Source organism: Equus caballus, chromosome 4 (assembly GCF_041296265.1).
Source record: "Equus caballus isolate H_3958 breed thoroughbred chromosome 4, TB-T2T, whole genome shotgun sequence".
In the NCBI taxonomy this organism is placed as follows: Eukaryota; Metazoa; Chordata; class Mammalia; order Perissodactyla; family Equidae; genus Equus; species Equus caballus.
Window position 1 is genome coordinate 82,695,485 of NC_091687.1, and position 14,688 is coordinate 82,710,172.

General features: G+C 37.2%; 1 protein-coding gene across 12 annotated transcripts in view; it reads right to left on the minus strand.

The window, feature by feature from the left end:
• CADPS2 (calcium dependent secretion activator 2) overlaps nt 1-14,688 on the minus strand; it is a 495,842-nt gene that overhangs the window by 96,008 nt on the left and 385,146 nt on the right. For 8 of the 12 annotated variants that reach the window (XM_070264988.1, XM_070264986.1, XM_070264982.1 and 5 more), the window contains exons 16-17: nt 14,218-14,341; nt 12,175-12,195 (exon numbers count right to left, since the gene is read on the minus strand). In XM_070264988.1, the coding sequence (XP_070121089.1) occupies nt 12,175-12,195; nt 14,218-14,341 (145 nt within the window). The remainder of the gene's footprint in view (nt 1-12,174; nt 12,196-14,217; nt 14,342-14,688) is intronic. The other 4 variants (XM_070264987.1, XM_001502202.7, XM_070264989.1 and 1 more) reach the window with 1 other exon arrangement.

Sequence of the window (14,688 nt, forward strand, 5' to 3'; positions counted from 1 at the left end):
ACTAAGTGGTGATCCATGAGTAATGGGCCATAAAAACCCAGACACATATGTGAGGTACACGTCAGTGACGCTTTGTGAGAGTTTCTTCAGGAGAAGTATGGAGACATACTCTCCTCTTATGATCTTAAAATAAGGGATGGTGAAGGAATTAGAGAAAAGATTACACATAAAATTTAATAGCTGGTTTAACATTTGTCATAGGCTTTTATAGTTATGTGATTCATAAGAGTGGAGAAACACAGAAACCTTGGTTTGAATTTATAAAAGTTGTCCTCTTAACTATCAAGACCCTGGCTCTCCTTACGTTTTCAAAGCAGGAAGATCCAAGATCTCAGGGAAAAAAAATATCTTTTTAGTGCTGCTGGCTGCAAGGACTACAAATGCTTGAAAGAGAAGAAAGTTTTCTATAATGTATATTTAGTCTGCTCTGGCTAGAAGTATGTTGTAGGATTCTAATGATAGTATACGATTTTTCCACTGGTAATTTTGTCAGCTAATTGTATAACAAGGGTTTTTCTAAAGACTGGTCTTTAGCCATGAGATACACACACACACACGCATTTATATACACACACATATATACATACATATTTATACACATACGTATATATCTCACATAGGGATACACATTCAGCAGGTGAAACTAATAAATGGTCTCCTCCTTGGTTTTACTGCTCTACATATACATTGTACCCATTTCCTCTCAATATAGATTCAGAAATTGAAAACCACAAGAATAACCTCAACTATAGTAACTGCCATGCCAATACTAAGTTATCATGTAATTAACATCAATAGCATCTTAAATTTCATGCTTAGTCCTTCTTGTTTTCTATTTACTTAAAACAGCCTTTCCACGGTCATTTGTTATATTCATGCAGAAGAGAAGTACTATCACACCTCCACACTCACATCCTCCTCCCGTCCCTTAAACTTTTTCCCATTCTCAAGGAGAAAACCTGCCTCTGGAACAATGGGGCATTAGGCAAGGCAGGATCCAGGGAGGCTGTGGGGGGTGAAGCTGGTCTGCTCAGGAGTGGGCAATAAGGAAGGTCAAAGGGAGTCCAGAGGCTTGCCAGCTGGGAGGCAAGCTGAAGGAGAAGGAAAGAGAAGTTTCCTGGACACAGCAAGCACAATGTGAAAGACATAATCTGAAAAGATTTGTAACCCTGGGTGCTAAGAAATTAGTTAAAAGATCTTGATGTCTTGTATGTATGTCTTCGTTTCCTTTGACACATAATCAAGATCTGTTAGGGCAGCCAACTCATGCATTAGTGGTGATAATATACTTGATAAGATTTGGAGAAAGTCTCTTAGCTGGATAAGCGTAAAGACTAAATAGAGAGAGTAGGGTGGAGCTTAGTGGCATCTTGAATATTTCCACAGTTTTAACGTCCTGGGTGTGCCAGCCACTGGGAATGTGTGTGTAAGTACTGATGCCTCAGGGATATTTTATAGGTTTCCCTTCTGAAATTAAAAAAGAAAAAAATCTGGCATTACAAATGCTTCGATTAGGCCTTTTAATTTAGTACTTGAAGCTATATGGCCACTTAGTTATGGCCTGCAAGTAATGAAATCTCTCTGATTTCCAAAACCATTCATCTGTCTGGGCTTTAAGTACTTCCAAACTCTGTTGAGAAATAAAGAGGTGAAATCTGTCAGCTTGCATTACCCTGGTTTTGTGCAATTGGAGGAGACTTTTTAATACATCTAAACTACTCAGATTAACAAGGTGCTGCAGGAGCCACACTGCTATATGTCACTTGGTTTACCTGTTGACACATGTTAGTAAATAAACGAGAGGGTTGTCAATCAGTTAGTTTCAAACTCTGGATTTGGAGAATGATAAATTCTACAAAATTGCTCATGAAAGGAAGAAAGCTTGCTATTTCAAGACTGCATCTATCTGTGAATCACAGTCCATATAAAAAAACCCACAACAAAGACATGACACACTGTCAAGTGAGCTGAGTAAACTGACACCATTTTTGAGACCTTTTAGGGAACAGGTGTTGAACACTTGTAATGAGATTTCCATGCATCTTCAGAGGAAGGAGATAAGACGCTAGCAAGAGCTGCTCAGAGTGTCACAGATCACGGCTGAGGGCCTAACTCCCAGTAGCCACCACATCCAAGAGCGCATTACATAAATGTTCTGTTTTCTCAGGAGGTGCTTATGTTCTTGCTAAGAATTTTTACAGAAAGCAAATATCCACCAAAGAGAAGCTTTTGGAAGAATATAAGGTAATTTTCCCAGATGCTGGGGAATCTGGGATATGGACAATTAAGTACTCCTGGCGTACTATCTTGTGCAGTTACCGCCTATTATTTTAGGAATCTTCTTTCTTTGGAAACTTTATGAATCAATGATTCCTGGAGCTTTCATAGCATCGTTTCACAGTGTGAAAGTATTTTTTTGAAGCATAAATAGGTGGCTGACAGTTCCATGTAGAAAATGAACTAACTGAAATGGAATATCCCATTTCTTATAAGAAAGTTAAAACAACTTTGTTTCAGCTCAAATACATAATAAACTTGGAAAATCATTGAGGAATTGAAAGGTAAAAATCATTACTTTGGGATAGTTACAATAAAGAGAAATACTAAATTCATAGTGGTGTATATTTTCTTCATCACACTGAGGTCTGTGATCTCTCCGGAGACCATATTTCTATCAGAGAGGGATTCCATTTATTTTTATCCATTAGTAAGCCCTTCTAAGATCATCTGAGCCAGGCTTTCCTTTCCCCACTGATCTATGGTCCCACTCACTTTGTTATGGATGAAGCACAACAGGCTCCCATTTATACATGAGCCTGCCTCTATGTTCCTATTCACCAGCTTTGGTGATGGTTTTGTAATTTGTCTTAGTACGTGGCAAGGCAAGTCTCCATACTCTTTTTCTTAAATTGACTTAGTTATTCAGTACCCTTTACTCTTCTATTTAAACTTTAAAGTAAATTTATCAAGTTCTTCAAAAAAAAAAACCAAACCTTGGAATTCTAAAGGACACTACAGTAAATTTACAGATACATTTGGGGGAAAAGTTTATATATTATACTATCAAATCATTCCTCTTAAGAGCATGGACCATGTCTACACTTATTTAGATTACTCTCTATGACCTTTGAGTTACAAAATTTTCTTTAGAGGTCTAGGAAGTTTTGCATGCTTTTGGCAAAGTTAATTCCTGCATGCCTTACAGTTTGGTTGTCACTGTGAAAAGTACCTTTTTTGGTTTACGTTTTTTGGCTAGTCGACTGATGTTGCGGAGTAGCGGTCCACTGGGGATCTCCAGGACCTTTTGGGAATCTGCAAGGTCAAAACTATTTTCATAGTAATACCAAAATGTTTTTGCCTTTTTAACTCTTTCGATATTTACACTGACAGTGCAAAAGCAATAGGGGGTAACCCACTGTTGCCTCAGCATGAATCAACACCGTGGTGCTAAATTATACTCGTCACTGTGTTCTCTACCACCATGCACTCAAGAAAAAAAAAGCCACTTTTACATAAAATGCCCTTGCTGAAATTGTAAGAATTATTCATTTTATCAAATCTCTGCCCTTCAGCATACATTTTTAAATATCATCCACGACAACCTGAGAAGTTGGCATAAAGCCCTCTGCCTACTGAAGTACAGTGATTGTCTAGAAGAAAAGCATTTGTGTGCTTGTTTGAGTCTAGGGCCGAACTTTTTTTTTCCACAGAGGACCATTTTTAGTTGAAAAGACTACTTACAAAGTATGGTTGTTCAGCCTTGGATATTTGGCAGATATTTTCCAAAAAATGAAGTAATCTGCCACTTTAAGAAAAAAAACAGACAGCATTTATTGCCAGTGATAACATTAGAGCTTTCAAGGAAAACTAGAATTTTAGAAAACTTGGATGTATCATGAGTTTGACAGCATTCTAAGACTTTAAAGACTTCCGATGAGACAGGGTGATATTAATGAGGATGACTTTTTGATATTACATAATAATACTCATTAACACTAAGAAGATCATAACTCAGTGGACCAATATTTTCCAAACGATCAGTACATGGTGTTAAAAAATCATTCATGGTGAAAGATCTATTCAAAGTGCATGATGAACCAATTGAATTTAATGCAATAGTATGAAAAGTTCATTGGTATGATGTCAGATTCCACATTGCAATTAACTTGTAAGAAACTACCACTTGTTGAGTTTTGGTGTAGCATCATAGAAGAAGAACCACAATTTTCTGAAAAGTCTATTAAAACATTGCTCCCTTTTCCAACTACATATCAGAATGAGTCCAGATTTGTTTTTCATATACATCAACCAAAATAATACAGACTTAATGAAAAAGCACAAGAGAATCCAACTACCTGTCTTTAAGGCAGCCATTAAAGAGATGTGCAACAATTCTTTTTCATGAAAGTATTTTATGTTGACAGGTAATGGGTTTATCACTGTTATTTTTAAATAATATTTTATAAATTTCTCAGTTTTATTTCTAGTGTAGTAAATATAACCCACCTAAACGAAACCTCTTTGGGATCTGCATTAATTTTTAAGAGTGTAATGGGTCCTGAGGCTAAAAAGTTTAAAAACCACGAGTGTAGAGAAAGGGAGAAAGGGTATTGATTTTAGCAGGTGAACTTTACATCTGGTGACCTTCTGGAACAGTTGTATCTAATAGGTTCTATTTAGAGTCTGTTGAATTTTCTAGGGAGACGGTCATTTCATCTGCAATGATGGTTTTTATCTCCCCTCTTTCCATTCTTTTCTTTTTTTTCATTCCTTTTATGTTGTTCAAGACTCTCAGTACGGTGACAATGGTAGGGTATAAATTGTCCTGTTCCTAATCCTAGTGGGAATGCCTCTAAACCTTCTTCATTACATAAAAAATAAAATAAAAATGTAGGTTTTTTTCTATATGGGTTTTATAAAGTAGAGGATGTCTTTCTAGGATGCTAACAGTATAATTTTTGATCATATATGAGTATTTAACTTTTTTTTTCTAACATCTATTGAGATCATGATTTTTGCTGTTAGTTTGTTAGTTTTCTGATGCTGAACCACTTTTACATTCCTGGGATAAACTCCATTGATTGTGATGTATTAGTTTCCCAATACACAGTTGGATTTTGAGCTAATATATGCTTAGGAATTTTTGCATAAATGCTCACAATGAAATGGGCCTATAATAATTCTCTTTTGTTCTGTCTTTATCAGGTTTAGGAATCAAGATTATATTTGCTTCATGAAATGAACTGGGCAGCTTTCACTCATCTCTTATTTTATTGAATATTTTGATAGGAGTTATCTGTTCCTTAAAAGTTTGGTAGAACTCAGCTCCAAAACCAACCATGCTTAGGGACTTGGGGGTGAGAGGTCTTTGAGAACTATTTCAATTTGTTTAAAACTTATTGGCTTATCCAAGTTTCATTTCTTGTGCTGGTTATACCAATATACAGTTTTTCAAGAAATGTATCAATTTCATCCAGACCTTCAATTTTTGTATTTGCTTATGATACTCTTTTATTTTCTATGTCTCTTGCACCTCTAGTTATTTTTCTTTCATACTGTATTTACCTGTATCTTTTTTCTTCATCAGTCTGGTGGATGTCTATCTTACTCTATTTTTATTTCTATTTCTATTCTCTGTATCACTCAGCTTTCCTTTATATTACCTACATCTTTCTCCTTTCCTTCTGCCCTCATTCTGATCTTCCAGATCACTAACAATTTCTTCAGCTGTATTCATCCTGTATTCTATCTTACAACCATATTATTTTCATACCCAATATTTCCACTTTGTTTTTCATGACTTATTCCTGCATCATATTGCTAGCATTTTCCTATATCCCCTTGAGAACATTATGCTCTATTTAAATTCCTGCTCCATCAGTTCCAGATGGTACATACCACTTAGCTTATTGTCTTTACTAAGGGCTGCACTCCCCAGGAGTCTAGTTATTTTGGATTGAGACCTCATGATCATTTGGAGGTACTGAGAACAGGATGATGGGCAGGCCCTCTGTGTCCTTTGCAGGGACTTTGAGGAGAGAGAAGCTTCAACTTCTGAGCAGAGAGTCCCAGGTAATATAGGATGAAAGGGGATAATTTCCTTTTGCTACTAATCCATTAAGCAACTCCTATGGACAGGGATTCCATAGATAGATGCCGATAAGTCTGTAGATATAGAGCTGGAAAGCTGAGGCTTACTATGCTTACAAGGTTGAAAGGAAGCGACTGCCCTGAAATACTCTAAGTTAGGTATCATTTAAACTTAAGATCAAGTCCCTATGACAGCCTGACTTGCAAAGAGAACAGTGTTTAAGATGGAATCACGTTTTCATTTTCATATACGGGGTTAGCTATGACCATCCCTGACTGAGATGGTCCTTATTTGTTATAACACACAGTGCAAAAATAAAAAAGGAGGGAAAGGATGGATGACTCACTGACAAAGAGACTGTGGATCAAGGAAAGGTGCTGCTCCTTTAGGTCACAGAACACCTCAGCAGAGGCATGACACATCACTCTGTGTTGGCAATATTAAATCCGATAAAAAGGATGGAAGGCCCAAACCAGAGGGCAGCGTGACAGAGCTGCCAGCAGTTGTTTTACACAGAGTAACACATACTACTGCTTTCTGAGAATTAAACTCAGTTAAAACAGGAAGGATGTTAAAGGAATGCAGACTCAGAGTCAGTTTTGGAGGAGAGTGAGCTCTGTGTCCTTACATGTCTTCATGGTTTGTCTGGAGTTGACAGAACTCTTGTCCTTCCCTTTGGTCACTGAAGCTGGCGGTAAATAGGGAGCGCAGAGGAACTGAGGGCCTTGCAAGCACTCCCATCATGCTGCCACTGGTGCACAAGGGTGCTCCTCATGTCCTCATTGGACTGTTCGCTCAGTTGGTTGGTTACCTGAGTAGGCAAAGAGCTACTGTGCAACTGCACAGGACGCTTCCTGTCTAAAGTTACCTGGAGGTACACACAGAGCTTTAAAGCACCGTCAGACGTAAGCAAAGAATGTCTTCGTCTGCCGCTTCTAGTCAAGAATCCCTGCAACTCGTCCTTACTATGCCCCCAAAACATCTTTGCTACATAGGAATTAATCTGTCAACATTACCATGAGGTAATTGGTGTGAGCACCAACTATGTAGTGCGGGGTTGTTATCCTGAGTGGCTGGTGAGTTGTCGGGAGAAAAGCTGAGGCAAATAAACCTACTAGAAATCCACATTTTCTCCAGATCAGATGTGGAAAAGGTCAAAGTGAATTCATATCATTTACATAGTACTTAAAAGGGAACACAGTCTTACCACTTTCTGGTGTGCACTACATAGAGTAAAGCTAATGGTGGGGCAAAGAAGTGGTGTTAATGCCATCTAATTCAATATGTTGATGAGAACGTACTGATAAGAATAGTTTAAAATTAACATTTCAATTGTATCATATTAGACGATGGAAATCAAAGTAATTTATGGCTATCAGAAAAAATTTACTTTCTTGGGAGATTTAAATAATTCATTGACCACTTGAAAAATACCCACAACTTTTCTTTATATATAGGGCAAAAATAAATTTTAATTTAGTCTCTATCCAGATGATCATAGATACCAAATCATTGTAGCTCAAGCAAGGACTTTTTACTACACATACACATATTGCTTTAAAAACTAAAATTTTTTTTACAGATTTGTGTTATTTTCTCAAAAATTCTAAAATAAAACACAATTTGACTCAGAAGCAGAAATGGTCACCAAGATTTTACTTTTAGGCCAAGGTCCCTGCATCCATGCCACACTATCCAAAAAGGTGTGCAGTTTTTCATATATACTCATTTCTATACACACACGCCCTTAAGCGGAACAGATTTTATTTATTTATTATTTATCACTACACTCTGACAATGGAGTGCTAAATTAAAATGCCACCCAGGTGGCAAACACACCCTCATGACGTCAGGACTGCCACAGTGCAACACCTTCTCTCAGAGAGAGCAAGCAGTGCAGCCCTCAGGGAAAGCATCACTATCCCGTTCAACCGAGACTCTGAAAATTAGAGCACTGGGGTTAGACCTGGGAACCTGGCAACAGGAGGGCCAGAGAGATGCTCAGCACAAAGTCTCTGCCTGCTCATCCCACGCTACCTTTTGTCCAAGGCGCCTCTATGGTTCCAGATTTGCAATCAGCCTAGGTGCCAAAACTAGGCAAGAGATCTCAGGTCAAGGCAAGCTCTAGGGAGGGTCTCCCCTCTTTTATTGTAAGTCACAGTATGATACGTAGTTTCAGGAGAAAGCAAGGGCCGTTATGAGATGTATTATTGTTGTTCTTGTCTATAAGAAATTCCTTGAATTAAAGAACGGTTTCTTCTGTAAAAATAACAGCTAATTTGCATCAATAAGGTATGTGATTAAAAAACAATTTGGAAAATGAAGTTTCAGTATTATTTTTGAACCTTAGATTATACAGAGAATGGATCTTATTATTACGTACAAAGTATAGGTAGTGATAAAATTAAACCAAAGAAGAAAACGAGTTGATTTTGTAACAGCACAAATCTCAAACATTTCTTAGAATTTAAAAAATATAGCTTTCTAGAAATTTAAGATCTCAAAATGAACTGTTTTCAAGATCTCAAAATGCAAATAATTCCCAAGAAGGAAAGGAGGCATTTAGAGAGAGGTCATTTGTTTTATTTCATCTATTACAAAGTTGTAAAATCCCTTTATTTCGTAAATTTGTGCTGCCAATGGAGAGTGTGAAGAATTCCCAAGGATGGAAGAGAACTGAGTGAAAACTGAGCATCATGCTGAATTACAGAAACAACTGAAACAGGTTAGTTTCCTATCTACAACCTCTGGCTTCTGTGATCCAGACCTAATGCCTCCTTGCCCCTCACCCCATGATAAGGGCATGAAATTCTAGTTTAATTTTTCCAATCTTGTAATTTTTAAATGTTCATTTTTTGCTCTATATTGTTAATTTCTCAGTGATTGGTTTGAATGACCTGTTGCAAGCCAGCTTGCCAGTTTACAGATGTTCTCTCTGCTATAAACAGTCTGATCACTCCCTGTACCATAAATTCATTGGTTTATTCAATAAATAGTTACTGAGCACCAAATATGCACCAGGCACTTTTCTCAGTACTGGAGATATAGCAGTTATTAAAATACAAAAGCCCTGCCCTTGTGGGGCTAATATTCTAGAACAATAATAGGATGAACGAACTGTATCATATGTTAGATCATAAGTGCTATAGAGAAAAATAAAGCAGAGAAGAGGGAGAGATGCTCTGAGTTGGGGGGAGGTTGCAAATTCTAATCACTTTCAACGCCTGACACTGTAAAATGTGTGGGGAAAAATAAAAAGATTCACATTCTGGAGTCCAACTCTTAGCCTTACACGAGGGACCTGTGCTGTCCAATTCAGCAGCCACATGTGGCAAATGAGCTTTTGAAATGGGGCTACTCTTAACTGAGATGTGCTGTGAGAGTCAAATACACACCAAATTTCAAAGACACTGTATGAAACAATAAGGTAAAATATCTCATTAATAATTTTTTATATTGAATACACTTTAGATGATATTTTAAATATATTGGGTTAAACTATATTATTAAAATTAATTTCACCTGTTTATTTTTCTTTCTTTAATGTGATTACTAGAAAATTTTACGTTACATATATGGCTTCCATCATATGTCCACTGACAGCACTGTTCCAGACTTCCTTTCAAATATCCATGCATTTTAACTGAGAGCAAATTTAACTATAGAAGCTTGCTGAGAAAGAGGAGGGAGGAGGACATAGGCAAAGGAGGAGACAACTCAAGAGGCAGACAGTGGGTTCTAATCTCCCACTTACTAGGTACGAGACCAGACACTGGCTGGTAGCTAGGAACCACTGCTTCAGTTTCCTGAAAAAGGAACAATAATATTATTTATTATAAAGGACTGTTGTAAGGAAGGAATGAATGGATACATGTAAAGTGCTTAGACTAGTGCCTGGCACGTAAGTGTTTGCTCTTATTACTAAATATCACTATTTTTGGAAAAAGTGACCCTACAAATATTAACCCTTCCTTTTGTGATGTGGCTGAGGTGTTTATCAAAAATTGCCATTACTGTGAATCAGACAGCCTTGGAGGCAGGGCAGTGGGAAGAGCATGAAGGACTCTGGTGTCCGAGAGACATGGGTACAAATCTCAGGTTTGCTGAATTTTAACAGCAACAGCACAACTTTGTGCAAGTCACTAACTTTGTCTAAAGTCTCAGTTCTCTCTTCTATAAAGTATTTATTTTGTAGAGTTTTTTAGGGAACTATTGAATCAGTGTAAATAAAAAACTTCCAGGGCAATAGGCAGTCAATACATGACAGAATTATGACAAATCTTGGACAGAATTTGACTCTTTACATGGTATAAACTACCAGAAGATAATGATTATAATGCTCAAGAGAGTACTGTTTGAAAGTCTCATCAAGCATTTGAGTTCTTACGTATGCAACCGATATTCTCATTTTCACTCACTTTTAAAAGCACCCCCAAGAACGTTTACTTGGTAACTCTGTTAACTTGAAACCAAATGCAATGAAAGGAATAAAACTGCATTTCTTAAAAACCTCTCTTCTGTTACTTCAGAACATTCTTCCATGGAGATTAGCTTTCCCTTTGATCCACTTAAATTACTCAGACTACACTGATTTTTTTCTCTTTTCTCTGCAAGCATTTAATTTTTGAAAAAGCATTTTTCCTAGAGTTAGCAGCCTATGCAGTCGAACAGGGGTATGGATGTTACATACGTGTGAAGGGAGGCCCTCCATCTGGTGGAAGTCAAATGTACAGAGGACAGCAACTTTCCTCTCCCCACCTCTTTAATGGGAACAGGGCAACCGCCTCTGCCCCATCCTTCATGAGGCGCATTGTGACCCCTCCATATTTCATGGGGGAAGGAGCATGGCCTCCGTAGGTTGAGGATCAGGACATCTAACTCTATTTACTTGATGGCAGTGGGAAAGCCACTAACAACCCTGGACTTCTTGTCTGAAAACTGTATAAAAACTATTTTCACAACAGAAATGTTGTGGGAAACAAAATGCCACAAGAGGTTTTGAAAAAGTTTGTTGAAAAGCATGGGACTGTTGCTATCACAATGGGCTGTCATAAGAGGGGATGGCAGTCATGGTTTTTCCTAATTCATTTTGTCTAAAGTGCACGTTAGCGATCATTGTAGGTGTGTTCTTTCCCCTTTTCCTGGCTCTGAGTGTTTTGTTTCTGACACTTTCTGGGGTCAAAGGCTGGAAAAAAGAATTGAAAAAGGTAGGAAAAAAAGAAGCAGAGCCCTTAATGGAAGCCTTCAGTTAAAAACAACCCAAGCAAACTTGTCTATAACATTGCATGCAAAATTTGACTACGATGAGAAAACTAGGACTAGAAAGGATCGTCATTTGTCTCTTGCTCCATTGTTTTTAGACGGAACTAACCAACCAACCTCTTGTCTCTCTGCAAAGTACTGAGTACCTGCTTTGTGTCAGTGGCACAGTGCTGGGGTACAACAGTTAGCAAGTTCAGTAAAGACTCTGCCTGCAAATGGCCAAAGATGAGGCAGACAGCGAATACACAGATATCAGCATGTGCAATTAAATTAATTACAATTGTGATAAGTAGTATAAGAAAAAACAAAACCTTTAAAAATTCGGAGACCCAGAGAACTCTTTCCCAGCAATTTCTTGAGAATGAGATTTCATAACTTCTGCTCATTCCTATGATTAACAACTTCCAAACTTAAAAACTGCTCACTTTGCATTTAACAGCATTTATTCTTTTTACTCTTATTTTTCAGGAGTGATAAAGGAAAGATGGTCCTCTTTTCTAGCTGTAAGAGTCCTTCAAATATCGGCAACGGCTTCCAAATAAGATTAGGGTCCATGCTTAAAACATAATGCACAGCATTAATACAGCCTCTGGTATTTTGAATTCATATAAAAAAAATATTGCTGAACCTTTATAAAGATAAAAGGGCTATATTTTCCCTACAGAGCATTAGCCATAGTTCCAACAAAGTCAAAGTATTTTCAGTATCTTAGTCAAAGTGATCTAACAGGAGCTCCAAAAAGCAGAGGGCTATTTATCAACGTCACAACACAACACCACCACGTTAGAAATAACTACACGGCATGCACAGACATGAATTACCTGTTTCCTTTTCTGCGGGGCCTAAAACATAAGAAAAGAGAATTTAAGAGAAAAGCAAACTCTACCCACACTGCTCACATAATGTAAAAGGCCAACCAAGCAAAGAAAAGTAGCCCATTTCCTATTTCTAACTTAAATTTGATTTTGTTCTTGGTCTGATCCTGAGCACAAAACAAAAGCACTTCATTTTTTAAGATACAAAAAAGGGGGAAGGGAGATAATGAAAAACATAATTTTTCTCATCTGATAAGCATGCATTTTGTTTTTCCTAAAGGGGACTGCTCAATACTCCTACCTGACTAGATTTCTAGGATCCGTTTTCTAGAATGTTCTCACACTAGACTGCAGATAAGAGAAGGGTGACTCCAGAAAGGGAAGAGGTGGGAGAGTTCCTTGCTCAGTGTCCATTTGGTCCTATTATAGGCTTTCTCTAACACAGACTTGTTTTTATGTGTGATCCAGAAAAATAGCTACATCTTTCTGATCAGCAATGTTAACATGTTTGTCTAGCTGGTTAATGAAAGAAGTCCAAGGCTGCATAAAATAAAAGAAGGTTCTTCATGTGTACATATTAAAAAGGTCTCTATGACTAGAAAACACAGAGATAAACAAAGAAACATACTGCATATCTTTTCAGTATTCTTGGACGAGGTAATGGTAAAAAATATTAACTAAAATAGTTAAGAACAAAAGGATTCTCATAGACTTTTTGGATAGGGTGCATGACATTTGAATAAAACAACACTGTGTTTATTTAGGTTGTCCACAAACTTTTTTCTCTTTGCCAGATTTGAAAGGTTTCAACATGTCTATTTTTATATCAAGTCTTCCAATCTGTGTTCACAACACCCAATATTCCCAAAACATGAAAATTATTTGAATGAGTATTCAAAATATGAATGCCAATCTATCTTCCACTTTCTTCAAATGATCTAATATTCATTGCTTTTGCTTTAACACAACATGATACCATAATTAATGATGTTAAACTGGTAACTAAGGAGGTTTCATGTTGTTACTCTCATGATATAATATTGGTTGCCATAGTGATGGGATGGCTTTTTTGTTAATCACTCAGGAGGTTGGTTATCGCATGCTTGTTAGAAAGCTTGATCAGATTTGGAGAGAAAAAAAGAACATAACATAGCCAATTATAATCAATATTTTTCATTGTTCGAATTTTGATGAAACTATCTTAATATTAACTAATACATTTATAATTAAGTACAATTTTATATTAAGTTACTAAAATTTTCCTAAAGAATGATTTACTTTTATTTTTAGATATAAGTATTTAACATTGCAAACTTTCTACCTCCCTAAGTTAATGCTACATATACTACACAAGCCAGTTTTATGATAATCAGAAGAATTTGAGGCCCTTTCTATTACTTTTAATTATATCAAAGGACTGAATAAACACTGATATTGTGACTTTGCCCCAAATTTCAATCTGCTTATTTCTAAAAATCTTAAATCTCAGTATCCTTAATGAATAAAACCTGAAGAGAAAAAAAATGCACAGTCCTCTCAAGAGATCTCATCTTTCAAATGTATCAATATATTGCAAGCAATTAAAAGTTGCAGGGCACTCTATCAGTTTATTTCAGCCCTTACACTAATCAACAAGTTTCCTCCTTCTCTGAGTGACGCTGTAGAACAGAAAATAAAATTATGCAGTACTGCACTGTACTGATCGGGAAAGAACACACTGCCCATAGTTTAAACGTTAGACATACTTACAGTAATGTCAAAAAATACAACCCATGAAAACACCTTTTGGTTTCTTGAAAACTCAAAGTAAGAACAAAGGACAACTTAAGCATGAATCCTGGGTCTTTCATTCAAGCAGAGTCCCAGGAGGCATATTAAAGCAATGAATAGGAAAAAGCTCTTCAGTGCACCAGCTGAGATTTTAATGAGACAGTTCCCTTTGCCACGGCACAGGTTTGTTCGGGAGAGGAAAGGACTGCTCACAGAAAATTCAGTGAATAGGCACTGTTGGCTCTCACCGCCACTTCGGCAATTGCTCACTGCACTGACCTTCTATTTTGGCATATTCTGTGAGTCTAGTGTAATTGATCAAGGCAGCTTTCTCGAGACATTTTCTGACCACTTTTTTCACCTCTTCTGCTGGTATGGGAGTGGCAATATCTTTCATTAAAACCTAGAGAGAGAGAGAGAGAGAGAGAGAGAGAGGAGAGAGAGAGAGAGAGAGGAGGGAGAGAGAGGGGAGAGGAGGAGAGATTTACTGTATAAAATAAATTCTAAAAACAAATTACCAAATTGTTCCAGACCTATTACTAGGAAGGGGTCCTAGGTAACACTGAAGGGAAGTAAGGAGTCGGCACTTCACAACTGGGAACGTAATCCTCCAGTCTTGGCTCCTCCTGTCTAAGCCTCATTTGTGCATATCAAAACCTCCCATAGGCCAAGCCACCATTCAGTGTGACTGTCACTTTTCCTCCAGGGACCCGTGACACCATTAGAGCAGCTGTTTCAGATCAGGATTAT